Source organism: Microplitis mediator, chromosome 3, assembly GCF_029852145.1.
Source record: "Microplitis mediator isolate UGA2020A chromosome 3, iyMicMedi2.1, whole genome shotgun sequence".
NCBI lineage: Eukaryota > Metazoa > Arthropoda > Insecta > Hymenoptera > Braconidae > Microplitis > Microplitis mediator.
This window is the reverse complement of record NC_079971.1, coordinates 1457971-1485290: the sequence shown is the minus strand read 5'-3', so window position 1 is coordinate 1485290 and position 27320 is coordinate 1457971. Positions and strand designations below refer to the sequence as shown.

The window sequence follows — 27320 nt, the reverse complement described above, 5'->3', positions numbered from 1 at the left end:
TAGACATTTATACTGATATGTTTTACACATAAATAATTAACCGCTCAACTGGAAATTCATTTAATATTTTTATTGTATCATCTACTGAGTAATTAATTGAACAATTAAAATTAATACACGCAAATATCCATAGGATATACTTAGTAAAAAAATAAACTTGCGTTTATAATCACTTTTTTTCTACGTATTAATTTCTTCTTTGGAACGCTGATAAGAAGACGCATTGCTGGCACATCCTGGGCACGTGTGCAAAGACTCGTGGATAAAAATTTCACAGTCGATGCAAAAAGATTGAGTGCATTTTTCACAGTTGAAAATCTGCTCAAAAGTTATTCAATTATTTTTAAATAAATTTATTTATAATATACAGTGTGGCCCAAAAAACCCATTTTTTTTTAAATCTCACATGAAAATTTGTTGGTTTAAAATGTCAAGAAGTCTCTGCAAAAATCAGCTCAATAAAAAATTTTTAAGAAATCGCGCGAAAATTTTGAAAATTCAAATGATTAAAATTTTTTTTTTTCTCGTGGCAGCGATAGTTTATATTAAAGTCATGACTGCTGAAAATTTAAGCCCAAAATTTGAATATTTAAACTCGCAAAATTTTGAATGTTTCCGTCTTTTGGACATTTTCGGGCGATCCTTGAAATTGAATAATAAAATTTATTTTCGGTCATGCAAAAACTATATTTTAGTGGGATGACAATAATTGAGTTATAAAAAAAATACAAAAATAAATTCAAAGTATTAGATACATATTTTGAGTTAAAATTCAAAATTCTCGCGCGCAATTTGAAAATCTATATTTTGAACTAAAATTTCCGCGTGATTCGATTTCTACAGACAGAAAAAAATCTCCGCCACGGAAAGAAAAAATTTGAATTTCAATCATTTTTTGAATTTTCAAAATTTGTGATCGATCTTTCAATTTTCGAGCTGCAAATTTTCATGAGACTCAAAAAAAAAATAGTCGGTTTTTTTGAACCACCCAAATATATATACATATACTGCTACCTTTTTATCGGTATCGTTAAATTGTTTTTGACAACCGTAGCAAAATAGAGTCGTGCCGTCAAACGTCACTTCTTGGAAATGTTTGACAGGAAATAAATAGTGATAAGACCGAGCTAAATGTGGAGCTGATACCAGAGTAAGGCCGCAGGATTTACATTCAACTGGTAATTCGCAATGTTTGCTAAGACACTGCGGGCAGAGATAACCAGCATTCGTTAATTTTGACGACTCGTCTGTACCATCAGCGTGACTAAAATTTAATTAATCAATTAATTATTTATTAATAATAATTGCGGATTTAATTTAACAGAATAAATTTACCACATGCAGACACTCAGTGAAGTATCAGTGCCAGAAGATATCGTCTGATGAGGGAATCCCATTTTAACTAGAGCTGCGTCAAGTCTCATTGCTGCTGGCGGCGGATCAACATGAGCTTTTAATTGCTCTTTGTAATGCTTATCATCTAGAATAACTCCATGTTCACCTCCAGTCACTACTGCCATTTGTTTGCAAATATAAATCTCTGCTGCTAAACCAATCACGCTGCATCTTATTCCTTCTGTTTTTAAACTCTGCATTTAATTTATATTAAAATTAAGTCCAAGGTTTAAAAAATGAAATATTTGTACATGATAATCGATAAATTGTGTGTTGATTTATTGATGAACTGATTACCTGAATAGTCTTGTTGATATCTCCTGGGTCACATGTCGTCAGAGAAGACATTATCAGAAGAATTTCACGACTCGCATGTGTTGGGTAATTTTTTAATGAACTTAACGCTAATTCTAATGAGTTTTGTAACGATGGCTCACCAATGAGTTGCGTTGAATTTAATAAACCTGTGACTTCCTGAAAAAATTATTATTATTCATTATTGAAGTATAGGGTAAGAGCACCAGTACTCAGCCCCAAACCAGTAGCCAGCCACCTTATGTTAAATTGGTAACATAACTAAATAACTAATTCAAAATATCTAATTTAAAAATATCTGCCGACAAAAGATCTAATGACAAAATATTAGGGTCAAATATTTAGTCGCGACACTGTTTGTATTCCTATACTTAGTAAATTTGACTAGATATAGATATACAAATACATTAAAAATTGCTACGATAGTAACAATACTATCAGAAACAATTACACCAGTAACTTCATTAGATGATTTGATCAGATATTTTTGGATTAGATCTAATTTCTTAGATATTTTGACGTTAGATATTTAGGGTCAAATATTTAGTCGTGACACTGTTAAATTATATCTATATAGATATTTTGAGCCAATGTTAAAGTATATGACTGACTGGCTGGCTACTGGTTAGGGGCTGGGTACTGGTGCTCTTACCCTAATAATTAACAATATTTTTAAAAATCAATCAATACTTTGAGATGTTTTTTAATATTTCCAGACAATTCGCTTATTTTCTCAGCTCTCTTGTTCTTCGTAACAATTATTCCCAGTTGACTTATGGGGTTTTGATAGAAAAATTCTTCAATGAATTCTTTTAGGAGCTAAAAAGAACGTGAGTTAAATAAATATCAATAAAATATCAGGGGCGCGTTTAGAAACACACTCTGGCAGAGAAACTCGTTCATAAACTGCGAAGGTAAACGCAGTATCTGGTATTCTTTTGTCCCTCTGGTTGCAATTAAACCAGGTGACTTTCTGGGTACTTATCAATCTCCAGAGTGTATTTCTGCACGAGGTACGAGGAAATGTTGATATTGACATACTTTGACTGTACAAATTAATCGAGTTGGTTTTAAATCCTGCGACGTTATTCCTTCGGAAATATCTAGTATGAGATAAAGATGTCTCATCATACCCAGCCTCGCTCCTCCAGTTTTATCCATCTGACGTTTTCTTTTCGCCTTGTGGATAATATCCGCCACGGAAATGTCAATACCTCGGTGTTCATTTTCCTGTATCGACTCCCTATTTTAAATTTCATTTAAATTGTATGATCCTGGAGCTGGTAGACTAGTAAAAAATATTTTATTTTATTTACCAGGTTTTCTCGTAGCCGGTTTCCCACCGGTACTCTTTTACATTTTCTTCATCAGCCATTTTTATTTATCTTATTTAATAAAAAAATTTATTACCAGAATTATCACTTATCTGAAAAAATTTAATTATTTAATTATGTTAAATTTATAAAAAGTAAATAAACAATTTTTAAAAATTTAAATGGAGTTTTTGTTTTTGACTTTTCACTTTGATGACAACAAAAATATAAAATTGTTTAGGTTAAGGCAGATAGAGTAATAATATTTCAAAAAATACGAGGTGGCGCTAAATTTAAATTCTTAGCTGTCACTTTGCTCAATATTTGAATAAAAATAAATACAATAATTTATTTTTAAAAATTTAAACGTCATAAATTTTGAAAATTTTTAAATCTGGTAATTGATAAAAAATAATCAACAGTGAAAGCAATAAAAAATTTTTTTTATTAATTTAAAAAAAATATTAGAATATTTGGTTTCAAAAGATAAAATTTTTATGACAATAAAGTTAGCAGACATTTAAAAATTTTTGGATTTTTTTAACAAACACATAAATATTAAAAAAAATATTTGGAAAAATTGCACGTATAGTTTATTAAATTTCCGACATGTGCATTTTTTTAGAATTTTTTTTTTTTCATTATTTATCTGTCAAAAAAAATTTTTTTTAATTTCAAATGTCTGCTAAGTTTACTATCATAAAATTTTTTAGTCTGGATAAAAAAAGTAGTGGGAAAAAATAAAGAAGATATTTTTCTTTTGAAAAATAATTACCAAGATTTTATTTAAAAAATAAATTTGCTTTACAAAAAATATTTATTGCCGAGTTTCAAAGCCAGCACAAATGAAATTATACATAACCTCTGTCTTTGTCTTTAATAAATCTTTAAATCCAGGAAGTTTGACAATTTCCTTCCGGTTATTTACCATAAATTTAATTGATTCGTCAACTAACTTTTGTGCATTGAAATCATCAGCGGCAACGAGAATGACCAAGACATTATCGACTTTGATATTATTTAACAATGTCTGCTCACAAATATCTTTGAGCTTATTTATTTGATACATATTCGCCAGCTCAAGCATCTTCAATGCAGTATCAACATCTTCGCTAGCTTTTGTTTCGCCAGTGTAAAAATATGTCAACATTTCATTGATGACATCTACCTCAAAATTCTCAATGTCAATTCGACTCTCTTTCTTTTCTTTCATATCTGCTGTGAGCATCGCAAAAAGTACTGGGCTGTGAGATGATAAAATGATCTTGTGTGCTGGCAATTCGGCACCATCAACTGACAGTATGACATCACTGAATACAGTTGCTTTGTGAAACTGCTGTAATTCTTGATAAAAATTACCTCCAGAAACTCCTTCAACAAAACCATACCAAGTAATCGTACAAGCAATAGTTACGTCAGGATGAAAAAAGTAATCATGATTACAGTCATCAAAAGAGTCAAAATCAATATCCAGCTCAGATTGCTGTAAATAATTATCAAAAATGCAATTATACTTCCAGTCATTAATTTCTTTTTTTTCGTTTTCTTCATTGATCGCTATATGTATGACAGCCTTAGCTGGTTTCAAATTATTTTTTTGCACACAGACGTCCATATTTTTCTGTTTATTTAATCTAATAGCAATTGAAAAAGCAACATCGTTTATTCCTTCAATAAAAAATAAATCAGAATAATTCCAGTCTCCTGACCGGAATAAAATATCAAACTCCCATTTGAAACAAACTGAACCTAGTACATTCATTGCTTTTTATTTATATAAAAACTATGAATCTCTTACAATTCTCATAAGCGATTCACGTGACGGCGAATAATCATCTATACGAATGGAGAAAAATAAGTATAATAATTATAATTATTACTTAATATTTTAAATGAAGACTAACTTACACAAATAATTTGATAGCAAACGATAGATAAATTATAAATATTTCCATAGCTAAAACCCCTGCTGCCAGAACGCGGACAAAAAGTTCTCTTTCCCATGTATCACATAGAGCCTAAACTAAACGATGCTTGGGAAGGGAAACTTTTTATCCGCGTTTTGGCAGCAGTGGTTAAAACAGAGAGGAATGATTCTAATGCGATCATATGCAAATACAAGATGTCACTAATACTTCAATTTATAGCGTTCACTTTGGTAATATTTAAATAAAATTAAATGTAATTATTTGTTTTATATATTTAAATTATTTTATAAATATTTCTGCTGATATTTCCTTTCTTTACAGTAAATTTAAAAAAAATCATCTGTTAAAATTCATGATTCATAAGTTATAAACATTTTGAAATGTAGCAACTGATGAACAGTAATAGTATTCAAAGATTTTCGTATTTTTGATTTAGAATTGATGATAAATTTCTTATTTTAAAATTTATTAAATTGAAGATGTAAAAACATATGGAAATAATCAAAATATTTTTCTTTTATTTATTTATTTTATTTATTTATTTATTAATTTTATCGACCCTGAGACTTATGTCCCCTAAGGGCCGCAAATACAAAGTGTACAAATAATAATAGTTGTAATACATACATAATTTGTATTAAATTATAATATAATATTATATTATATATACATATATTTTATATTTAATATATATATATCATTATTTATTATTAATTAGTTATTAATTATTATTAACTATCAATTATTATCAATTATTAACTCTATACAAATTTTCAAATATTATCGAAGATAATAACAATAACAATAAATCATAAATCTTCATTTATACATTATTAATATCATAGAATAGTGAGTAACACGCTGATCTAAATTCTTGATATGTACTTAGTGCAACGACATCAGAGGGTAGTTGATTCCAGATTTTAATAGCCGTTATTAAAAACGACTTTTCATAAGTCGAAGTTCTGCATGTCGGTTGATAAAATACATCATTACGCCTTACAGCTCGATCTCGAACAGACAGTAGAATTCGAAAATTCTCTCGAAGGATACTGTCATGATTTAGATGTAGCATTTTATATATTATACAGATGAATCGAATGCAGGCGTTGAATTTTCTTTGCAGCTTAGTTTGAAGATGACCAGAAATGTTGGTGTATACAGCACTACAATAGTCGAAGATCGGTAAAATGAGAGTAGCAATCAGACGTCTGCGCATAGTTGTATTTAAAATTTTGCTATTTACTTTCAGGCGAGCAAGATTTCTCATAGCTCGATTATTTATAGAAATTTCTTTTCAACAATTTGTTTAAAGTTTTTATTGAAAAAATTAATTTACTTTACAAAAAATATTTAAGTAGTTCAGTACTCGCTACAAGATGGCACTTAGCGGTATGTGACGTCCCTAGGAAGAAATGTATTCCCTGGCGGTTTTTAATCACCCTGGAAACATCCTGGAATCACGGTGGATCCACGGTGGGTTTTTTTTCATTTTATCACCGTAATTCCACGGTGGTTACATGGTGTACCCACCCTGGTTCCACGTACACAGCGTAATCACCGTGGAATCTCGGTGAATACACCGTGTAACCATCGTGGAAACACCGTGTAATCACCGTGGAATCAGGGTGATAAAATAAAAAAGTGATATTGCTTTACAAAAAAGATTTATTGCTTAGTTTCAAAGCTGGCATAAATGAAATTATACCTAATTTCTGTCTTTGTCTTTAATAAATCTTTAAATCCAGGAAGTTTAACAACTTCTTTCCGGTTACTTACCATGAATTTAATTGATTCGTCATATAAATTTTGTGAATTGAAATCATCAGCGGCAACGAGAATGAGCAAGACATTATCTACCTTCATTTTCTTTAACAATGTCTGCTCACAAATATCTTTGAGCTTATTTATTTGATACATATTTGCCAGCTCAAGCATCTTCAATGCAGTATCAACATCTTCGCTGGCTTTTGTTTCGCCAGTGTAAAAATAAGTCAACATTTCATTGATGACATCTACCTCAAAATTTTCAATGTTAATTCGACTCTCTTTCTTTTCTTTCATATCTGCTGTTAGCATCGCAAAAAATACTGGGCTGTGGGATGATAAAATGATCTTGTGTGCTGGTAATTCGGCACCATCAACTGACAGTATGACATCACTGAATTCAGTTGCTTTGTGAAACTGCTGTAATTCTTGATAAAAGTTACTCCCAGAAACTCCTCCAACAAAACCATACCAAGTAATCGTACAAACAATAGTTGTGTCAGAAATAAAATGGCAATAAGCCCCATTTTCATGATGAAGTGTAGAGACACCGAGCTTAGAATCGTGTATATAATTATCAAAAATGTAATTATCCTTCCAGTTATTAATTTCTTTTTTTCTGTTTTCTTCATTGATCGCTATTTTAATAACAGCCTTCGCTAATTTCAAATTACTTTTTCCTACACATACATCCAAATAACCGTTATTTAATCTAACACCAATTGAAAAGGCAACATCATATATTCCTTCCATAAAAAATAAATTGGAATAAGACCATTCTTGAAACCCAAATAAAGTACCAATCTTCCATTCATGACGAACTGAACCCAGTGCAGTCATTGTTTTTTATTTTTATATAAAAACAATATGAATATCTTCCAATTTTCAAAAATTATTAATAGCCAACTCACGTGACGGAGTAATCATCTATAAGAATTGAGAAAAATAAATATATTAATTATAATTATTACTTAATATTATGAATAAAGAGTAACTTACAAAAATAGTTTGACAGCAAACGATGGATAAATTAATCAGATAATTAATTTTTGCATAAAAAAATAATATGCGACCGTTTCACTTGTTTTTCACGTCTTGAAGCCACGTGCTACGAGTAGAAATGAATATCTCAGTATAGTAGAATAGTAAAAGCAAATCTTGGGGAGCCTAGAATTATGGAGGGTAGAGGTTCCTTTACCCTCCATACCCAGAATAACCTGAAGTGAACAAAAATATAAATTTCTTTGGGTTCAAAACCATGGGGGGTAGCCCGCATTGAGGCCTACTCTTCATAGTTAAAACAGAAAGAAGAGAAATAATAATAATGTTATCATAAATACGAGTACCCTGATTTTCAAAAGCGATTTAAAACGATTTGCAATGTTAAGGCCATTCTCAGACAGTGTCCCCCACTTTTTAAAAATTTTCAATGAATTTTAACTGTCATGAGCGTATCAAATTTTTATCAATTAATTAAAAAATAATTTAAAAATTAATTAAAAAAAGGACAACGAAGTCGTAATTTCGCCGATATATAGATTTAAAAAAAAAAAATATTTACACTTGATATCAATTAGGAGTTGAACGAAATTTCTTAAATAAATTTCAGTAAAATTGTCATGTTAATTTTATAATTCGAATTTTTTAATTTTGGCGGCTAAAATTTATTCAATAAATTTCGTTTAACTCCCAATTGATATCTACTGAAAGTTATTTTTTTTCAAATTTTATATCTCAACGAAATTACGACTACGTTGTCCTTTTTTCAATTAAGGTTTTAATGTTTTTTTAATTAATTAACAAAATTTAAATATAGTTATGACAGTTGAAAGTCATTATATATTTTTAAAAAGTGGGGGGTACTGTCTGAGAATGTCCTTAAATGCCCATAAGAAGAGGGATTCAAAAGTATTCAAGGTATTCGAAAGCATTAAAAAGTATTTAAAATTCTTTATTTCGAATCGTTTTAAATCGCTTTTTTTAATCAGGGTAGATTTAATTAATACTTAAATGTTCGGCGTTGGCTTTAGTTGATATTTAAATAAAATTAAATGCAATTATTTATTTTAAAAATCCATTTATTTAAAAAATTTTATAAATATTTCTGCTGATATTTTCTTTCTTTACAGTAAATTTAAAAAAAATCATCTGTTAAAATTTATGATTCATAAGTTTTAAATATTTTGAGATATAGTAACTGATAAATAGCAAAGATATTTAAATATTTTCGTCTTTTTTACAAAAAATTAATGATACATTTCTTATTTTTACATTTATTAAATTAAAGATATAAAAACGTATGGAAATAATCAAAATATTTTTCTTTTCAACAATTTGTTTGAAGTTTTTATTGAAAAAATTAATTTGCTTTACAAAAAATAATGAAGTAGTTCAGTGCTCGCCACGAGATCGCGGCCAGCCGCATGTGGTGTCTTTAGTAAGATAATTATTATATTCCAAACTTGAAAACGATTTTGACGAGTTCTCCTCTGAAATTCGACAGAGTAACAACTACCGATATTGATAGTAATATAATGATAATTTTCTTCTGAAAAATTATTCTCAAGATTTCATTGAAGAAATAAATTTGCTTTACAAAAAATATTCAAAGTTAAGTTTCAAAACTGGCACGAATAAACTTGCACATAATTTCCGTTTTATGTTTTAATAACTCTTCAAATTCAGGAAGTTTAACAACTTCTTTACGGTTATTTACCATGAATTTAATTGATTCGTCAACTAACTTTGGTACATTGAAATCATCAGTGGCAACGAGAATGAACAAGACATTATCTACCTTCATATTCTTTACCAATCCCTGCACACAAATATCTTTGAGGTCATTTATTTGATACATATCTGATAGCTCAAGCATCTTCAATGCAGTATCAACATCTTCGCTAGCTTTTGTTTTGCCAGTGTAAAAATACGTCAACATTTCATTGATGACATCTACCTCAAAATTCTCAATTTCAATTCGACTCTCTTTCTTTTCTTTCATATCTGCTGTTAGCATCGCAAAAAATACTGGGCTGTGGGTTGATAAAATGATCTTGTGTGCGGGTAATTCGGCACCATTAACTGACAGTATGACGTCACTGAAATCAGTTGCTCTGTGAAACTGCTGTAATTTTTTATATAAGTTACCCTCGGAAACTCCTTCAACAAAACCATACCAAGTAATTTTACAAGTAATGCTAAAACATAATGAAGAAAAAAACTTAGTTATGGGCCAACAGTTACTAAACATGTAATCTTCTTTCCAGTCATTAATTTCGATCTTTTTGTCTTCTTCAAAGATCATTATTTGTATGGCAGCCTTAGCTAATTTCGAATTATTTTTTCGTACACATATATTTACATATTCGCCTTCCCTTTTAAGGCCAATTGAAAAGGCAACATCGTTTACTCCTTCAATAAAAAATAAATTGGAATAATCCCAGTCTCCTGACCAACGTAAATAAAGTCTACCCCATGTATATAAAACTGAACCTGGTGCAGTCATTGTTTTTTTATTGATATAAAAACAATATGGATCTCTTCTAATTATAAAAAATTCTTAATAACCAACTCACGTGGCGGACAATAATCATCTATACGAATTGAGAAAAATAAATTTATTAATTATAATTATTATTTAATATTATAAATAAAGATTAACTTACAAAAATAGTTTTACAGCAAACGATTGATAAATTAATAAGATAATTAATTTTTGCATAAAAAAATAATATGCGACCGTTTCACTTGTTTTTCACGTCTTGAAGCCACGTGCTACGAGTAGAAATAAATATCTCAGTATAGTACTGTATTTAAAATAGTATAAGCGAGTCTCGGTTGAAAATCCCAGGACATACTGAAGTGAACAGAAATCAGGTATAAATTTCTTTAGATTTAAAACCATGGGGGTAGCTCTACCCCGATAGCCACTTTAGCTCGAAATTGACAGTAATTTGACCTTGAAATTGCCTGAAATTTTTTTACATGTAATTTAAAAATTGTCTTATGCCGGGTACATTTACACTCGTATTGCGAGATCGTAATGACGGATAATTCAAAAAGTCTCCCGATGAAAAAAGATTTTATACAATTGTATAAAATTATATACAAAAAATGGCCCGATCCAATTGTATACAACTGTATAGAAATTGTATACAATTCTATACAAAATGTATACAAGTCTATATAATTATATACAAGTTTATACAAATTATATACAAATCTATATAATTATATACATTTCTATATAATTATATACATTTCTATATAATTATATACAATTCCATATAATTGCATTTGTATAAAATTGTATATAATTATATAGACTTGTATACATTTTGTATAGAATTGTATACAATTTTTATACAGTTGTATACAATTGGATCGGGCCATTTTTTGAATATAATTTTATACAATTGTATAAAATCTTTTTTCGTCGGGAAAGATGAAAATTTTTACAGTCTAAAGACGAAAAAAAAAAATAGTTGGAAAAAAATAAAGGTCATATTTTTCCTTTAAAAAATTATTTCTTAGATTTTATTAAAAAAATGACTGCATTACAAAAAATATTTATTTCTGAGTTTCAGAGATGACACGAATAAACTCATACATAACATCTGTCTTTTTCTTTAATAAATCTTTAAATTCAGGAAGTTTAACAATTTCCTTCCGGTTACTTACCATGAATTTAATTGATTCGTCAACTAACTTTTGTGCATTGAAATCATCAGCGGCAACGAGAATGACCAAGACATTATCGACTTTGATATTATTTAACAATGTCTGCTCGCAAATATCTTTGAGCTTATTTATTTGATACATATTTGATAGCTCAAGCATTTTCAATGCAATATCAACATCTTCGCTAGCTTTTGTCTCGCCAGTGTAACAATACGTCAACATTTCATTGATGACATCTACCTCAAAATTCTCAATGTTAATTCGACTCTCTTTCTTTTCCTTCATATCTGCTGTTAGCATCGCATGCAGTACTGGACTGTGGGATGATAAAATAATCTTGTGTGCTGGTAATTCGGCACCATCAACTGACAGTATGACATCACTGAATTCAGTTGCTTTGTGAAACTGCTGTAATTCTTGATAAAAGTTACCCCCAGAAACTCCTTCAACAAAACCATACCAAGTAATCTTACAAACAAAAGATAAGCTAGAAACATGAGATAAATCAATCCGACTTTCACTAGGACCGTTGGGCTCAGCTTGGTTTAAATAATTATTAAAACCGCAATTGTCCTTCCAGTCATTAATTTCTGTTTCTTTAATTAATCTAGGGACCCCTATTTGTATAACAGCCTTAGCTGATTTCAAATTATTTTTCCGTACCAAGACATCCAAATAACCGTTATTTATCATAGCGCCAATTGAAAAGGCAACATCGTTTATTCCTTCGATAAAAAATAAATCGGAATAATCCCATTTTTGTAACAGACTTGAAACATCAACCCGCCATTTATAACGAACTGAACCCAGTGCAGTCATTGTTTTTTATTTATATAAAAACAATATGAATATCCTCCAATTATTAAAAATTCTTAATAACCAACTCACGTGGTGGACAATAATCATCTATACGAAATGAGAGAAATAAATATATTAATTATAATTATTATTTAATGTTTTTAATGAAGGCTAACTTACATAAATAATTTTATCGCAAATGATAGATAAATTAATTTTATCATCGACAAATCAGGTGCCACATTTTCATCCTAAAAACATTTCTGGACAAGTACTGGATCCATTACATCACAATTTGTATCTAGTGTGAGAATGACATTAAAGTTGGCGGACACTTGACTATTTCTGAAATTTTAAAATAATAAAAAATTAAAAAGTGGACTTTTAGAAAACTCTAAAATCAGTACATGCATTTTTTTTATTTTATCAATTTAATTGTTTAGTTTTTTACGATACTGAAGTTAGCCGACGTCTCATAATTTTTTGATTTAAAAAAAAGGTAAATTATAAAAAAAAAAAATATTTAAAAAAATTGCACTTATAGTCTTTTTAATTTTCTACATGTGCATTTTTTCAGTTTTTTTTATTTTTAAATTTAATTGTTCAAAACAAAATCCGAAAATTTTTAATTGTCTGCTAACTTCAGGATTGTAGTTTTTTTACATGTAATTTTAAAATTGTTTTATGCCGGCTACATTTACACTCGTAGTGCGAGATCGTAATGACGGATAATTCAAAAAGTCTACTTCAATAATAAGTTTACCAAAACTAATAACATTAAATACGACTTACATCGATAATCGAAAATGTATCGAAATGAATTGTCGCGAAAATACGAAATAGTTATAATAGAAATATTATCAAAATGTCTCGAGGTTTTTACGAGTCCAGGTTTGAATAATGGCGATTACGAAAACAGTTAAAAAATAGATTCAACATATGTTGAATGGATCCAGTACTTGTCCAAAAATGTTTTTAGGATGAAAGTGTCACTCATAGAATTAATAATCATAATATGGTCATAAATATGAAATGACTTACACTCAAATTTTTATTGTTCGCTTTCCCAAATTTAAATAAAATTTAACGCGGTAATTTTTTAAATCTCTCTATTTAAGTCACAGATTACAAACGCGTTAAATAGTCTATTAAAAATCCATTTAAAAATTTTTGTAACAAAACTCGTTACATTTCTATTTCTCAAATATTTGAAATTTTATTTCCAGGAATTTGAATCTAGCGCCACCTTTATTTTCTTATTTTTGACAAAACAAAATAATAAAACATAACCTCCAACACTCAACACACTGCAACGTATCAACCAGGATAGGATCAAATTATTTTTCCAAGTGACTATTTAGTAAACAAATTAATTGATAAAAAAAAAAAATGGCGAGTACGTCAAGTGATCAGTCAACGATCGCTCAAAGAACCTGGGAGATGTCAAACAACGTCGAGATGATCAGTACCATGGACGAAATATATCGTTACGACCGTCAGGAACAGCAAGACATCCTAGCTGCCAAACCCTGGGAAAAAGAGTAAATTATTTCACCCTATTTTATTTTTTTTTCTAACAAATAATTCAAAAATTCATTTTTAGCCCGCATTTTTTCAAAGACATAAAAATATCCGCGCTGGCTCTGCTAAAAATGGTGATGCACGCCCGGTCAGGAGGAACCTTGGAAGTGATGGGACTTCTGCTAGGAAAAGTGACAGCAAACACGATGATCGTCATGGACTCTTTCGCTCTACCAGTCGAGGGTACCGAGACCCGCGTAAATGCTCAAGCCCAAGCCTACGAATACATGACAGCTTACATCGAAAACGCGAAACTCGTCGGACGTCAAGAAAACGCCATCGGCTGGTACCACAGTCACCCAGGATACGGGTGCTGGTTGTCAGGAATCGACGTCTCCACCCAGATGTTGAACCAAAACTTCCAGGAGCCGTTCGTCGCCATCGTCATCGACCCAGTGAGGACGATATCCGCTGGGAAAGTTTGTCTAGGGGCATTCAGAACTTATCCTAAAGGCTACAAGCCAGCCAACGAGGAACCGTCAGAGTACCAGACGATTCCTCTGAATAAAATTGAGGACTTTGGTGTTCATTGCAAGCAGTACTACTCCCTGGAAGTCACGTATTTCAAGTCGTCCCTCGACCGGCGTTTACTTGACTCACTCTGGAATAAGTACTGGGTCAACACCTTGAGCTCTTCGAGTTTACTTACGAACGCTGACTACACGACCGGACAAATATTCGATCTGTCCGACAAACTTGAGCAGTCGGAAGTCGCTCTAGGACGCGGGGGATTCATGAGCGGCGCGGATTCTCACGACCGTCGTACTGAAGACAAACTCGTCAAGGCTACAAGAGACAGCTGCAAGACGACAATCGAAGTGATCCATGGCCTGATGGCCCAGATAATTAAAGACAAATTATTTAACCAGGTCAGCACGAAATCCATCGAGTCACAGTAACTTTTTTTCTCTTTAAAAAATAATTTGTTATTAATAAAAATAAACATTTACCGTAATTTATAAAAGTAAAATAAAATATCTTGTAATGGAATAAAAATACATTTTATTTTTACACCTCACTATAAATTATATACAGCGTTAATTATTTTCTTGTTGCTTTTAACATGAATTTTTTTTTTTTATTTTTATTCATAAATGGGATTTATGTTTATTTATAATATTTATATTTAACTTATAATTATTATTTAGTTTAATTTATAAAATTAATGTAATGTTGAGAACGTAGGCAGAGCTCACACCCTTTCCAAAAGGAAAACATTTTGGCTGAGCTGGAGCTGTCACAGACTTTGAGAGCAAGGCCACTCAGATACCCACCCACCTGATGTTCTTTTAAACTTAATAATAATTATTATTATTATTTTAATTCAATGGTTTTAATACGCATTTATTACTTCCATCTCACACCAAAATAAAGGACGGAACTACTATTGATACTGACAATTTTTTTTAATATAATTAAATAATAATAATAAAATCTACGATGCGTTAAAAAAAATACGATGGCGATATTCCACATTACGGTATAAAAATTTTAAATAAAACCATGGTATGAATTTAATTGTCTTATCATACAATTCATGACTTTTCAGTCAATAATAACAATATTGTAAAAATAATTATAATTTTAAGTACAGAAATACCTGAAAATATACACAGAAAAAAAAATTTTTCATTTTGAAGTGAAAAAAAAATTTCTTGCGCCAAGAAATTTTTTTTTTCACCTCAAATAATTTTTTTCTTGGCTCAGTAAAATTTTTTCTCGACCCAAAAAAATTTTCGTTTTAAATTCATAATTCAAAAATGTTCTTAGAGCGAGTAAAAATTTTCTTGGGTTAAGTAAAAATTTTAGCAACAAGAAAATTTTTTTTCATCCCAAAGAATTTTTTCTCGGCTCAATAAAATTTTTTTCTCGACCCAAGAAAATTTTCCTTTTCAATTTATAATTCAAAATTTTTCTTAGAACGAGTAAAAATTTTCTTGGGTCAAGTAAAAATTTTAGCAGCAAGAAAATTTTTTTTCATCCCAGAGAATTTTTTTCTCGACCTAAGAAAATTTTCATTTTCAATTCATAATTCAAAATTTTTCTTAGAACGAGTAAAAATTTTCTTGGGTTAAGTAAAAATTTTAGCGGCAAGAAAAATTTTTCACCCCAGAGAATTTCTATTTTGCCCCATGAAAATTTTCGTTTTCAATTTATAATTCAAAATTTTCCCAGAGCAAGTAAAAATTTTCTTGGGATAAATAAAAATTTTTGCGCCAAGAAATCCTTTTTTTCTGTGTACATTGTAATTAAATTTCGCGGATATTTTCTTTATTAACTTTTTTTTTAGGCAGGCGTATATACAATTTCATTTTGAATTGCATGTTGTCACTGAACTCCCATCAGTGGAAAATTATTAACTTCCGTTTGTTCTAGTACTGGTCCCGATGGTCCGGTATAAGAAATACGTAAGCGCATTCGTAAAGTTCCCTGAAAAATTTCAAATTATTAATTAAATTATTCAGTAATTAATCGTGACGTGAGCTCAGCAGTTTTCAAAAGTCCAGAAACTGGGTCACTAATTTTATGTCCAATTAAAAATTAAATTTACGTACATTATTGAGACTGGATACTTTGAGAACTTGAGTGACTTGTCCTGATGGTGGGATTACGGTACCCGATGGCGAAAGCATTTGCAATTGGAATGTCTGTTAAATTAAAATTGAGTAATTAGATATTATAATTAGAGTAGTATAATAAATTTCGAAAATTAATGAACAAACCCTAGGAACTGCCGCTTGGAAAAGAAAGTCTGTGAGCGGTGTTGCGTTTGTGTTGACAGCGGTCATGTTGATGACAAGTAGATCAGGCGAATCAGTCGCACGTTCAACTTTGAATGTTATTTTCAACCCGGCGTTGTCGAAGATGACCATACTCTGCACGTCGTTCTGTGGAGCAGAACTCAAAAGCCCGTCAACCAAAAAGTTTGTAGGACTGAAAGCTGACGGTGATTGAATTTGAGCGACAGACGCGGGAGCTGGTGTGCTGGTAAGATCGAGACCTCCAAGAAGGTCCAGCAGATCATTGTTATTGACGGGAGTTACTGCTGGTGATGCTGCGGTGGTTGGAGAGGACACTGAGGGCATGCCCAGGTCTGATGATCCAAGAAGATCCAGCAGAGCACTAGAGTCCGCTGAAGGTGAGACTTCGGCAGCCGGCTTCTCTTCTTCCACATCCTGGTCTCCATTGACCATTCCGATGATTCCATTGGCTTGTGGCTTAGCCGTCTCCATCGGCGGCATCCGTTCCAGTAACGCCGGTCTCAGATGATCGTACTTCCGGAAGAGTTGGGAAAATTCAATTCCTCGTTGCTGAAGTTCAACATGTAGATTGCTGCCGAATGTGTCAATTATCTGGCGGATCTTCCTGTAAAATCGAGGCGGTCTACTGAAACATTTAACCTCCAGAATCACGAGTGAAATATCTAGGATGGAATAAAGGATAAGGAATGGCGTAATTTATTTCATAAGCGTTTATTTATTATTTTTTAACTCACTCATTTCCACACTGAAATCTCGTGCTTAATTTTGTCAACGACAAAAGTGTGTATTGCTTTGTTATAACTGTATTTTGTGGACTCCAAAGTAGCCTCTGGTATACATCGATCACATCATCTTCAGTTAACTGGACAAACAAATCCCAAGTTAATAAATAAATCATCTTAATTTATTGTTATCATAAATACTCACATTAACAGGAGCCTCAACATCTTCCGGAGGTTGTCCATAGAGCAGCAGATCTCCATATTCACCAATGCACCAGGTGGCAACTTGAGCTAGCGGTTGTTTGTCAAAAGTATCTTTTTCCAGTGCATGCCAAAGAGCATTTACTGCGTAAGCCTGTTGCGCCTGAGTCTCGGATATCAACTGAATGGTGCAGGCGACAACGTCATCTCTTACGTAATTGCCAGCAGCAACGAGGACTTTGAATAAAGTCTCCAGGTGCCAGCGTTTATTGGGAGCGTATCTTTCAGCGGACATGACGATGTTGCTGCTGCACTGGGCTTTGAATTCTGGATCAGCTCGTTCGAGGAACAGAAGAAGTTCTTTCATCATATTCCTGATGTTGCTGGTGTTCACCAGAGCAAAACTCAACTCCATAGCGCGTCTTCTTATAGAGACATCAGGATCTTTGAGACACTCGAGGATCGTCGAGCGGTGCCTCTGTACTGCGCTGGTGTCCACGTAAACTGTTTTCAAAAGAGTGTTCAAAGCGACGTAGCGGATGTTCTTGTCGTTGTTAAGCAAAAATCTTCCGAGGATGTTGACTGCCAGGACTCGTAATCCGCTCTCTGATTTTATGTCCATGATGGACAGTACGGTCTCGTAGAGTATCGTGTTGCCGACGTTCTTGCTGGTCTCTGTGTTGGTAGCGACCTGGGCTAGAATGTCGTTCATGGCTTCGGAAGCGTCCACGTCGTTGTGTCCGAGGATCCGCAGCAGCCGGAGGATCTTCACTTGAAGGAAAGGATCTGATACACCGGAGACGTCGTGCTCTGGAGAATAGCCCGCGAGGATCAAGTTCTTGAGAATTCGCACGAGGTTGGGAACAATCTGAAATTATTTTCTTTATTATTATGATTGTTCACAAATGTTATTTTTGTTTTTATCAAGCGACAGAGAGAAGTAAAGAGAAAAATTTAATTTCATCGAGAAAGAGTGCATATACCTGCGGAGGGACGTAATTTATTTAAATATAAACTGGAAATAATTATCTATTAAATTTATTTTTTTAAATTCAAAATAATCCTTTTTATAATTTAATAATTTAAGAAATAAATATAAAACGGAAGTTTCAATAAATTGCGACCTGTTTGATTGTCTAGTATACTTATATATTTAAAAAATATATATGAAATTTAACGCACTGTTATCACGATCGATGCAAGTGATAATTTTTTTACGTTTTCTTTGAATTATTAATTTAAAAAATGGCGGGAATTTAAAATTTCAAATTTACAAAAATTTTATTCCCGTGATTTTTTTTAATTTTGAAATTTTTAATGGCAAAATTGATGCAAAATTATTTTTGATAAATTTTGCTCTAGATCAAACTGACATTTAATTTTTAAAAATAAAAAGGAGTATTTTAAATAAATATTTAAAATTAATGTGCGCCTTAATCGGATACCCGACTTACTGGGTCCGATAAATCATCATAAATTAATTTGAATATGAAGCAGTGATTAATAAACGTCCCTGTGGATTATTATTGCCATAATAATAATAATAATAATAATAATAATAATTAATTCTTCTGGATGCACAAAAAACTAAAGATATTAAAAAATAAATAAATAAAAAATACATCAAGTTGTAACCATGCCTTGGGATCCCATACGACGATGAAGAAATATATGTATATGTATATATGTATTAGAGATTACAATATATGAGTAAATAAAAAAAAGCAGTTAAAGAACATGCGATATGTAAATATAGCACATTAACAGATAAATATTAATTACCTCACGGTGGCCGCATTCCTAGACAAGATAAAAAAAACGATATTTGTTTATATTAAGAAACTTGGTGAGAGTCGCAAAAACGTGCGGGAAAAAATTAAAGCTATTTCCGCCACTATAACCCATTATATAAATAAATAAATAAATAAATAAATAAATATGTCATATTTATTTATAGAATTACCTTTTTAAAATGATTCAACGTATCGATGCTGTTCTCGCACATTTCGGTGATAAGAGTGACTCCAGTGATAAGAACCCCGTGATTTTTTTCCGTCAACAAACTTCTGGTTGCTGGCAAAAACATCTCCATGAGTTCCGGTACACGTCGGATTATTCTGAACGCACAGAGCGCCGCTTTTTTTCTGATATACGCGTTGGGTGATTTCATCAATCGCTCGACTTCCGCGGCAAGATCTCGCGCCATTCCAGGTGATGCGATAGCTCCTAGTGTACACAGAGCCAAGCCGATGACGAATTGCGTTGAACTGTTCAAGTCACTGGTTAAAAAAAAAAAAAAAAAATTAATACCATAATTTCTCACAAGAAATTTATTTTACTTCAATTAAATTTTACTTTTTTAGGCAATTGGTGATAAGAAGGTGGACATCTTGCCGCTCATCAAGCAGCAGCATTGCGCCTAAGTAACCAATGCGTTTGTCTGTAAATCTTGGAGATGCAATGAGTTTCAGACACTCAAGTTGACCAAAGTGTGCAGGATAACTGTAACAATTATTCATTATTATCAAGTAACAAGTGAAATTACTGAGACATGGGTAAAATATTCGTCGCGTTACTTGATAGAATAAATAAATAAAACTCACCCTAGCATATGAATATAAAGAAGCTTAGCAATATTCCTACATCTCCAAACGCTGTCTTCTTCACGAAAGGTCGATCTTATGTACGCGCACTCCTTGTTGACGACCGTACGTTCTTCGGCAGCTGTACGGGCAGCTCTTATTTGTCTTATCAAATCCCGTAGTCGAGTTGGTGCTGGCATTCTCACTGTTGATACTTTTAAATTAACAAGTACGTTATCATGGTGCTGTGTCAGTTAGCTTGGATAGTGATGCGTTAAATTTACTCAAGCAGTTTACAAATAAATAAATAAATAAATTAATTGATTGATAAATACAAAGTACTATGAGCGAATAAATACTTTGTATGAATAATAAAATTACGTAAATTTATGACAATAAGGGATTGAATGTATGCGCAAGCAGGAAGGGGAATAATAGCAACAAATAAAATAAAAATATAGTAAACATAAACTCCTACCTCTTTCAACAGCTTCATTGAATGCCTGTTTTAAGGAGGCCATATTAAATGCCGGGTTAAACCTGTAATTAAAGCCATGCCAATTACATGCTCACAAATATTTTAATTATTTTTATGTATATATAGAGAGAAAAATATTGTCAGAGCAAGTATACACTAAAAAAATAAATATTTGTCCCAAATAAGTCTATTTATTTGTGACTTTTTTTCATTTTTCTCAAATAAATATTTTTTTCAGTTCAGATACAGAGTTTCCTTTCAGTGGATCGTCTAAATGACGATCGTATAATTATTTTAGGCGTTGATTGTATGGATCTCTGGCATGACTATCCTACAAAGGTGTGCCGTCAACATACCAAAAATTTTATACCACAAGTGGTCTCTACAAATTGATCCCATCGACAATTGATTAGTTATTTTTGCAATAATAATAAAAAATAATTTGTTTTAAGATCTATAATTAATATATGAAATATCTCATACAATAATTATGTAATTAAATAAATATCTTATACTGATTTCAAGTTTTCTATGGGATCAGTTGTCATGGAACCTATAGGGATCCTCACACTGGTAAGACATCAATGAAATTGTATATGATTACAAAGGCTATTTGTCGTATTTTTAAATTAAATAAATGAGTACTTATTCTAAACCAAGTAGGAGAAGAGCACCGGTACCCAGCCCAAACCAGTAGCCAGCCACCTCATGTTAAATTATATTTATATATATTTTGTTAAAGTTAATGTTAAAGTATATGATCGGCTGGTTACTGGTTACGGGCTGGACACTGGTGCTCTTACCCTACATGTCATTATTTCAGTGAAACTGAAGACTATTAAAGTTGGGCTGTGACTAACGAAACTCGAAATTTAGATTTTCAATATTTATGGGACTCGAATGATGAGAATGTTCTGCTTTTGGTCGGGTTTAAAAAATTGCTGCAATGACAATCAATTAGTAAATTAATAAATTAGTAATAGAGTCGTTATTTGATGCATTGGATGGTAATTCTGACAATATTTTTCTTCGTGTAATTAAACAATACATAAATCTATGTAATGCAGTGATAATTTATTGTTAATATTATTATTTATAATTATTGTAATGATGTTCAAAGGAATTACCCATGTTCTGAAGCATTCATGGTTATAAATCAGCAATAAATATCTTGAAATATAAAAACGAAACTGGTACACAGTAAAACTTGACAATAATCAGCTCCACACGATTTATCCTGCATAGTATAGGATATAAAAATGTTAACTCACATCACACATTAAATAATTAAACAGAAAGTAGCAGATTTCAAAAAATTATTTTAAATAAATAAATAAATAAATAAATAAATAAAATTCTTATAAGAAAAATTCAAAAACTGATTCATTTTTTGCGCATATTAGAAAAATTGACAGTAAAGTTAGCGGACATCTGACAATTTTTGAATTTTTAAATAATAAATTAAAATGTTTATAAAATAAAAATAAAAAACACGTTTAGAAAATATGATACTGAAGTTAGCAGACGCCTAATAATTTTTTGATTTTTTTTTAGACGATAAAAAATTTAAAAAAAAATATTTGAAAAAAATGCACCTGTAGTTTTTTAAATTTTCTACATGTGCATATTTTTATATTATTTTTTTGCAGTTGATTTATTGAAAAACGAAAATTCAAAAATTTTTTAAATGTCTGCTAACTTCAGGATCATTTAGAAAATTCAAAATTCAGTGCAAGAATTCTTTAAAATTTAATTTTTTTATATGTAATTAAAAAATTGATACTGAAGTTAGCAAACGTCAAATAATTTTTTGAATTTAAAAAAAATAATAAATTATAAAAAAAAAATATTTTGAAAAATTGCACTTGTAGATTTTTTTATTTTCTACATGTGCATTTTTTTAGTTTTTTTTTTTTTGCAATTGATTTGGTGAAAAAAAAATCCTAAAATTGTTGATTGTCTGCTAACTTCTGGATCATAAAAAATTGTCGTATGTCTGGTACATTTACTCATATATAAAAATTTTATTTTATTTACCAGCAACTTGTTTATAAAAATATTCTGATGTCTGCTACTTTCAGTATCACAATAAATTACATACTAATTTAAAAAGTTATTTAAATTCAAACCCACACTTAATTGATAAAGCGAGTAACCTAGATTAACGATCTGTACATAAAATATCTGCTCAATTTATTTAAATAATAAAACACTACATTACATAAAGATCACGGGTTAGATGTCAAACTCTTGTCTTATCAACCCACAATTTAATCCGAGGTACCAGGAGACTATTTTTTTTTCCAGAACTTAATTGTTCTGCAAAAAATATACGAGGTTTGATAAAATATTTATATAAAAAATAATTTATCTAGACTAGAAGTATAAGCGCCACCTCATCATAGACCTCCTGGATCCCGACGTCATCTCGAATAAATTTTTTTTAATGACAGCTAAGTGTCAATTGACAGTACAGATATTTTTAAAAATAATTGTGCTCATATATGGAGTGAAAAAAAATATTATTTATCAAAGGGCCCACCTGAATACCAGCACTTTCTGTGGTGGGATAAAAAGTCAGACTTTTTTTTAAACTTTAACGAGCATTATTATATTTATATCACACGTTATAAACTTTATGAAATATAATAATAATATATGCACTAGGTACTAAATAGAAAACACCTACATCGGGTGGTCTTGTCTTTCAGTCTATTCCTCACCTCTTCACTCCACCAAGATGGCCGTTATCATTGACGTTGTTAACAAAATTAATATATAAATTTAAAAAACTTAACTTTTTAAATTTAAATTACCCGCACTTAAATTACATACTAAAATTATAAACTGATGTTTTAAGTCTTAGATAATAATATTAATTAATTTATTGTATAAAAAGTAAATATGGATGATAAAAATACGTGGCATGAAAAGTTATTTTTTTTATGTCATACCAGAAGTTAATTTGATTTATGCAGTTGGTGTCCTTGCGGCGGTGAAAATTAAAAATTATTTTTTTTCCCACAAAATTATTTCAAGTTTTAATAAAATAAATTTTTTTATGTTTATTTAAAAATTAAAACTCATTTCAAATGATAGATTTATAGCTGACGTTTTAATTATTAGTCACTGCATTATCATAGAATTTATGTGTCAAAAACAAACATAAAATATTACCTTCTATTTAATTCTGGTGGGAGAACACTCCAATCTTCGGTCTCGTAGTACGCCCACATGATACGCAATTATTTTTTAAATTTAAAAATATTATTTTGTGTAAAAAGTTATTATTTAAATAATTAATTTAAACTCTCAGAGAATTTCTTTCAAGACTCGAGCGATCAGAAACTCAATGGTAAGGTGCTGGGTCGCTTATCTCTTATCACATTTCATGCATTGATATCGTGGGCTTATATACCTTTATTTGAGTTTGCTGATCATCTGGACTTGGTATTCTATTAATAAGAAAGATAAAATCTGTGATAAATTGTAACAGATATTTGAGATTTCAAGTTTGAAATGTACTCTATATTTTGTCTGGAGTTTTTGTCCTGTATGATGATGAGAAAAAAATTAAGCTTAGCGATGAAATAAAAAATAATTTGTATTATTTATTATTTTTATTTGTTTTATCTTTTTTTTATAAATATAAATCTGTTTTAAGATAAGTCGTTGTCGTCCTGATTACGAGGCGGACGCACATCGCTGTTTCTTTTTACGCAGTCGACGAGCCAGTGGATTCCTTCGTCTACTCCGTCTCTAAAAGAAAAAAAATTAATTATGACTCCGTTAAAAAATAATAATAATTGTCATCATTATGATGAATATTAAATTTATAATACTTGGGTACGACAATAAAGTTAGCGGACATTAAAAAATTTTTGATTTTTTTTAACAAAAAAAATAAATATTAAGAAAAATATTTTGAAAAATTGCATATATAGTTTATGAAATTTCCGACATGTGCATTTTTTTTAGAAATATTTTTTTTTTCATTATTTATCTGTTAAAAAAATTTTTTTTTAATTTCAAATGTCTGCTGACTTTACTATCATTGCTTGGGTAGAATTTTTTAGTGAATTCAAAATGATACTGAGTCACCTGATAATTTTCATGATCCTGAAGTTGGCTGACAATTGAAAATTTTTGAATTTTATTTTCACTTCAATTGAAAAAAAAAAAAATAAAAAAATGCACATGTAGAAAATTGAAAAAACTATAGGTGCAATTTTTTTAAATATTTTTTTTATTCAAATTTATCATTTTTAAAAAAATTCAAAAATTGTTAGACGGCTGCTAACTTCAGTTTCATCAATTTTCAAGTTTTTAATTACAAAGTAAAAAAAAAAAATTTGCGGCAGAATTTTAAAAAGGTCTTCACATGTATTTTTTTAAATTTTGTCTGCCAGTATTTATTTTGTAAAAAAGTAATAAAACTTTTTGTCTGCTACTTCCAGCATCAAGAATTTAAATTACCAAAGATTGTAATTTGTATTTTATTTATATTACCCTTTTAGAGCAGACACTGGCATCACCATACAATCTCTCCGGCCGATAAGATGAGCATTTTTATTAAAAATTGGTTTTACTTCACATGTTCCCATTGAATCAAGAATGTCTTGTTTGTTTGCTAATACTAGAAGCGGTACTCCTGTTAAATGCTCTGAAGATATCACACGATCTATAAAAAAAATAGTCGTATTTTTTAAACAAGACCAGGAACCTCAATGAAATATGAAATTAAATTAAAATTGATAACTAATAAAATTAAAATTTACATTTTTATAAAAACACGACTACTGTAATAAATTAATTACTTCTATTTAAAATAATAAATAAAAATAATTACCAAAAGTTTCTTTGGAATCTGGGATTCGTTCCCTATCTGAAGAGTCCACAATATAAATAACTGCATGTGATTCTGCATAATACTAAAAAAAATAAAATAAAATCCACAATAAATAAAATCCCAACTGTCAAAATTTACACCGTAAAAAATCGGAAGTAATTACGGATTTTATTCAAGTCCGAATTCACTCCATGACTTGGAGTTCCAGAGTTTAAAAAAAATTACTCCACATACGGAGTAAATAAGGAGTTAATTTTTTTAATGGAGTAATTTCAGAGTGATCTGAATTTTCTTTAAACTCCAACTCACTCTGATTAGTGAATTTCACTTCGGGGATTAAATTTACTCCGAATTTACTCCGGATTTGAACTGCGTTCATTCCAAAAATTTTTGACAGTGTAAATCTATCAAGATCATTAATAAATAAATTAAATACTTTATCCCACAATGATTGTAACTCTTCCTGTCCACCAAGGTCCCAAAAATTGAGCCTCACTCCATCTATATCTATCTTCCCAATATTAAGTCCCACAGTTGTTGTTATTTTATTCGGATTCATTCCCTTGTAATTTTTCGTAAATTTTGTTTTTGCCGCCTCCAAGTAAGTCTTAAATAAACAATTTAAAAATCCATCAGTAACATTTACAACAATAACCTGACAGTAACAAACAAACATAACCTCCTACTCATCCAATAAACTTACAGTTTTCCCAGCATTGTCCAGTCCCAAAATTAGTATAAAATATTCGTCTTTTTGTACAAGATATTTATATAAACCATTTAATAATGTATACATATTTTCATATATTTTTTTACAGTAATTTCTTCAACTTATACGTCATCTTTTCATTTTTTTTCTCTCTCCCACTCTATTTTTTTTTATTCTCCTGTCATACTCCAGCTTTTTCTACAATATGATACCATAATAATAATAACAACAAAAATATATAAAATATATGACCCATAGGCAGGGGTGAGTAGTTACGCGTAACGGGCAGTTTCCTACGTATTTTACGTAAACTACGTAAAATACTTTAATTACGGTATTATACGTCGATTTTTGTGCCCCCTAGCAGTCATTAATAAAATCTCCACAATTTTTGAATTTTAACCGTTTTTCAATTGCTTCACAAGTGACGGGTCGAAGTATATAATTTTACCCAAAATGAGTTTATTTAAAAAAAAAAATGTATCAATCATTCTTGGAGGAAAATGATTTTGTAATTGAAAAATTGGATAAGAAAAATATTGCTCGATGTTTAAAGTGTAATCATATGCTAAAAAATACTGCACAACTTCGATTACAGAGTCAGCGGTAAATATTTTATTAATAATTATTTATACTTTTATTTAATTAAAGAAAGTATTCATTTTACAATAATTAATACACTTATCCAAAAAATTAAAGGAACAAAAAAATTTTATAAATTTTTTAGTGATTTTTGGAAGGCTGTATTTTCGTGAAAAATGATCGTATCGAAAAAATTAAAAAAGCAAATTGAAGCTTGAAATCTCTAGTTTAAAGATCTTCCCGCAAAATATTTTTTGAGCGACGGTTTTTGCTTTTCCTCTTTACCTTACATTCACTAAATGACTAACGCAAAAATGAAAGAAAATCAAAAAAAAATTAATTTTTTCATTTTAGTAATGATGACACAAATTAAGGAACAAAACTTGTTCCTTTAATTGTTTTGTAAAACTTTAAGCAATCGGTCCGAACAAACGGTTCAATGGATCAATCTGAAAATTTTCAGGGTTTTTTGGGGTACATTAAGCTGTAAAATCACCTGGCAACATTATTTTTTTATCAATATTTGCAGAGTAGCGATGAGTCGACTAAAAAACCAGAAAATGGCCATTTTTTATGGGTTTTTCAAATGGATATCAAGGATAAAAAAAAATTTTTTTTTTGAAAAAATCAAAAATGGAGCTTGTAGGGAATTTATTCA

At 30.3% G+C, this 27320-nt stretch overlaps 7 protein-coding genes across 28 annotated transcripts in view; 1 reads left to right on the top strand and 6 right to left on the bottom strand.

Annotated features, from left to right (window-relative positions):
• Positions 1-14773, top strand: part of LOC130664478 (COP9 signalosome complex subunit 5) — a 42753-nt gene extending 27980 nt beyond the window's left edge. Inside the window, exons 2-3 of the mRNA XM_057464413.1 lie at positions 13423-13737; positions 13800-14773. Of these exons, the coding sequence (XP_057320396.1) occupies positions 13586-13737; positions 13800-14676 (1029 nt within the window). The 5' untranslated portion in view covers positions 13423-13585 and the 3' untranslated portion in view covers positions 14677-14773. The remainder of the gene's footprint in view (positions 1-13422; positions 13738-13799) is intronic.
• LOC130664476 (general transcription factor IIH subunit 2) lies at positions 58-3259 on the bottom strand. The gene is made up of 7 exons (XM_057464411.1): positions 3027-3259; positions 2752-2953; positions 2401-2529; positions 1693-1869; positions 1336-1589; positions 1015-1264; positions 58-318 (listed from the first exon to the last, which is right to left on the bottom strand). Exons 1-7 carry the CDS (start codon positions 3083-3085, stop codon positions 181-183), a joined length of 1209 nt encoding a protein of 402 aa, XP_057320394.1. The 5' UTR covers positions 3086-3259; the 3' UTR covers positions 58-180.
• On the bottom strand, positions 3769-5069 carry LOC130664479 (kelch-like protein 24). The gene is made up of 2 exons (XM_057464414.1): positions 4932-5069; positions 3769-4859 (listed from the first exon to the last, which is right to left on the bottom strand). The coding sequence occupies exon 2, from the start codon at positions 4783-4785 to the stop codon at positions 3841-3843; it is 945 nt and encodes a 314-aa protein (XP_057320397.1). The 5' UTR covers positions 4786-4859; positions 4932-5069; the 3' UTR covers positions 3769-3840.
• Positions 6620-7558, bottom strand: LOC130665192 (TD and POZ domain-containing protein 2-like). Its single transcript, XM_057465497.1, has one exon. It carries the CDS (start codon positions 7556-7558, stop codon positions 6620-6622), a length of 939 nt encoding a protein of 312 aa, XP_057321480.1.
• Positions 8839-13145, bottom strand: LOC130664481 (protein roadkill-like). 3 transcript variants are annotated; one of them, XM_057464420.1, is made up of 5 exons: positions 12989-13145; positions 12377-12541; positions 11399-12304; positions 10384-10687; positions 8839-10311 (listed from the first exon to the last, which is right to left on the bottom strand). In XM_057464420.1, exons 3-4 carry the CDS (start codon positions 12215-12217, stop codon positions 10613-10615), a joined length of 894 nt encoding a protein of 297 aa, XP_057320403.1. In that variant the 5' UTR covers positions 12218-12304; positions 12377-12541; positions 12989-13145; the 3' UTR covers positions 8839-10311; positions 10384-10612. The 3 variants fall into 3 exon arrangements, with proteins under 3 accessions (XP_057320403.1, XP_057320401.1, XP_057320402.1); XM_057464418.1 differs by lacking the exons at positions 8839-10311; positions 10384-10687 and having other exon boundaries at positions 11240-12304; XM_057464419.1 differs by lacking the exons at positions 8839-10311; positions 10384-10687; positions 12989-13145 and adding an exon at positions 12860-12950 and having other exon boundaries at positions 11240-12304.
• Positions 14774-14906: 133 nt separating the features above from the next.
• Positions 14907-23838, bottom strand: LOC130664469 (AP-1 complex subunit gamma-1). 20 transcript variants are annotated; one of them, XM_057464388.1, is made up of 12 exons: positions 23065-23461; positions 21650-21759; positions 20523-20584; positions 20066-20258; positions 19818-19964; positions 19426-19741; positions 19245-19262; positions 17467-18330; positions 17274-17401; positions 16501-17164; positions 16333-16425; positions 14907-16207 (listed from the first exon to the last, which is right to left on the bottom strand). In XM_057464388.1, the coding sequence occupies exons 2-12, from the start codon at positions 21667-21669 to the stop codon at positions 16106-16108; spliced, it is 2607 nt and encodes an 868-aa protein (XP_057320371.1). In that variant the 5' UTR covers positions 21670-21759; positions 23065-23461; the 3' UTR covers positions 14907-16105. The 20 variants fall into 20 exon arrangements, with proteins under 20 accessions (XP_057320371.1, XP_057320376.1, XP_057320382.1 ...); XM_057464393.1 differs by having other exon boundaries at positions 20066-20249; XM_057464399.1 differs by having other exon boundaries at positions 16501-17143; positions 20066-20249.
• Positions 23839-24120: 282 nt separating this feature from the next.
• On the bottom strand, positions 24121-26383 carry LOC130664485 (ADP-ribosylation factor-related protein 1). The gene is made up of 5 exons (XM_057464424.1): positions 26075-26383; positions 25808-25978; positions 25372-25453; positions 25032-25203; positions 24121-24281 (listed from the first exon to the last, which is right to left on the bottom strand). The coding sequence occupies exons 1-5, from the start codon at positions 26165-26167 to the stop codon at positions 24182-24184; spliced, it is 618 nt and encodes a 205-aa protein (XP_057320407.1). The 5' UTR covers positions 26168-26383; the 3' UTR covers positions 24121-24181.
• Positions 26384-27320: the final 937 nt, after the last annotated feature.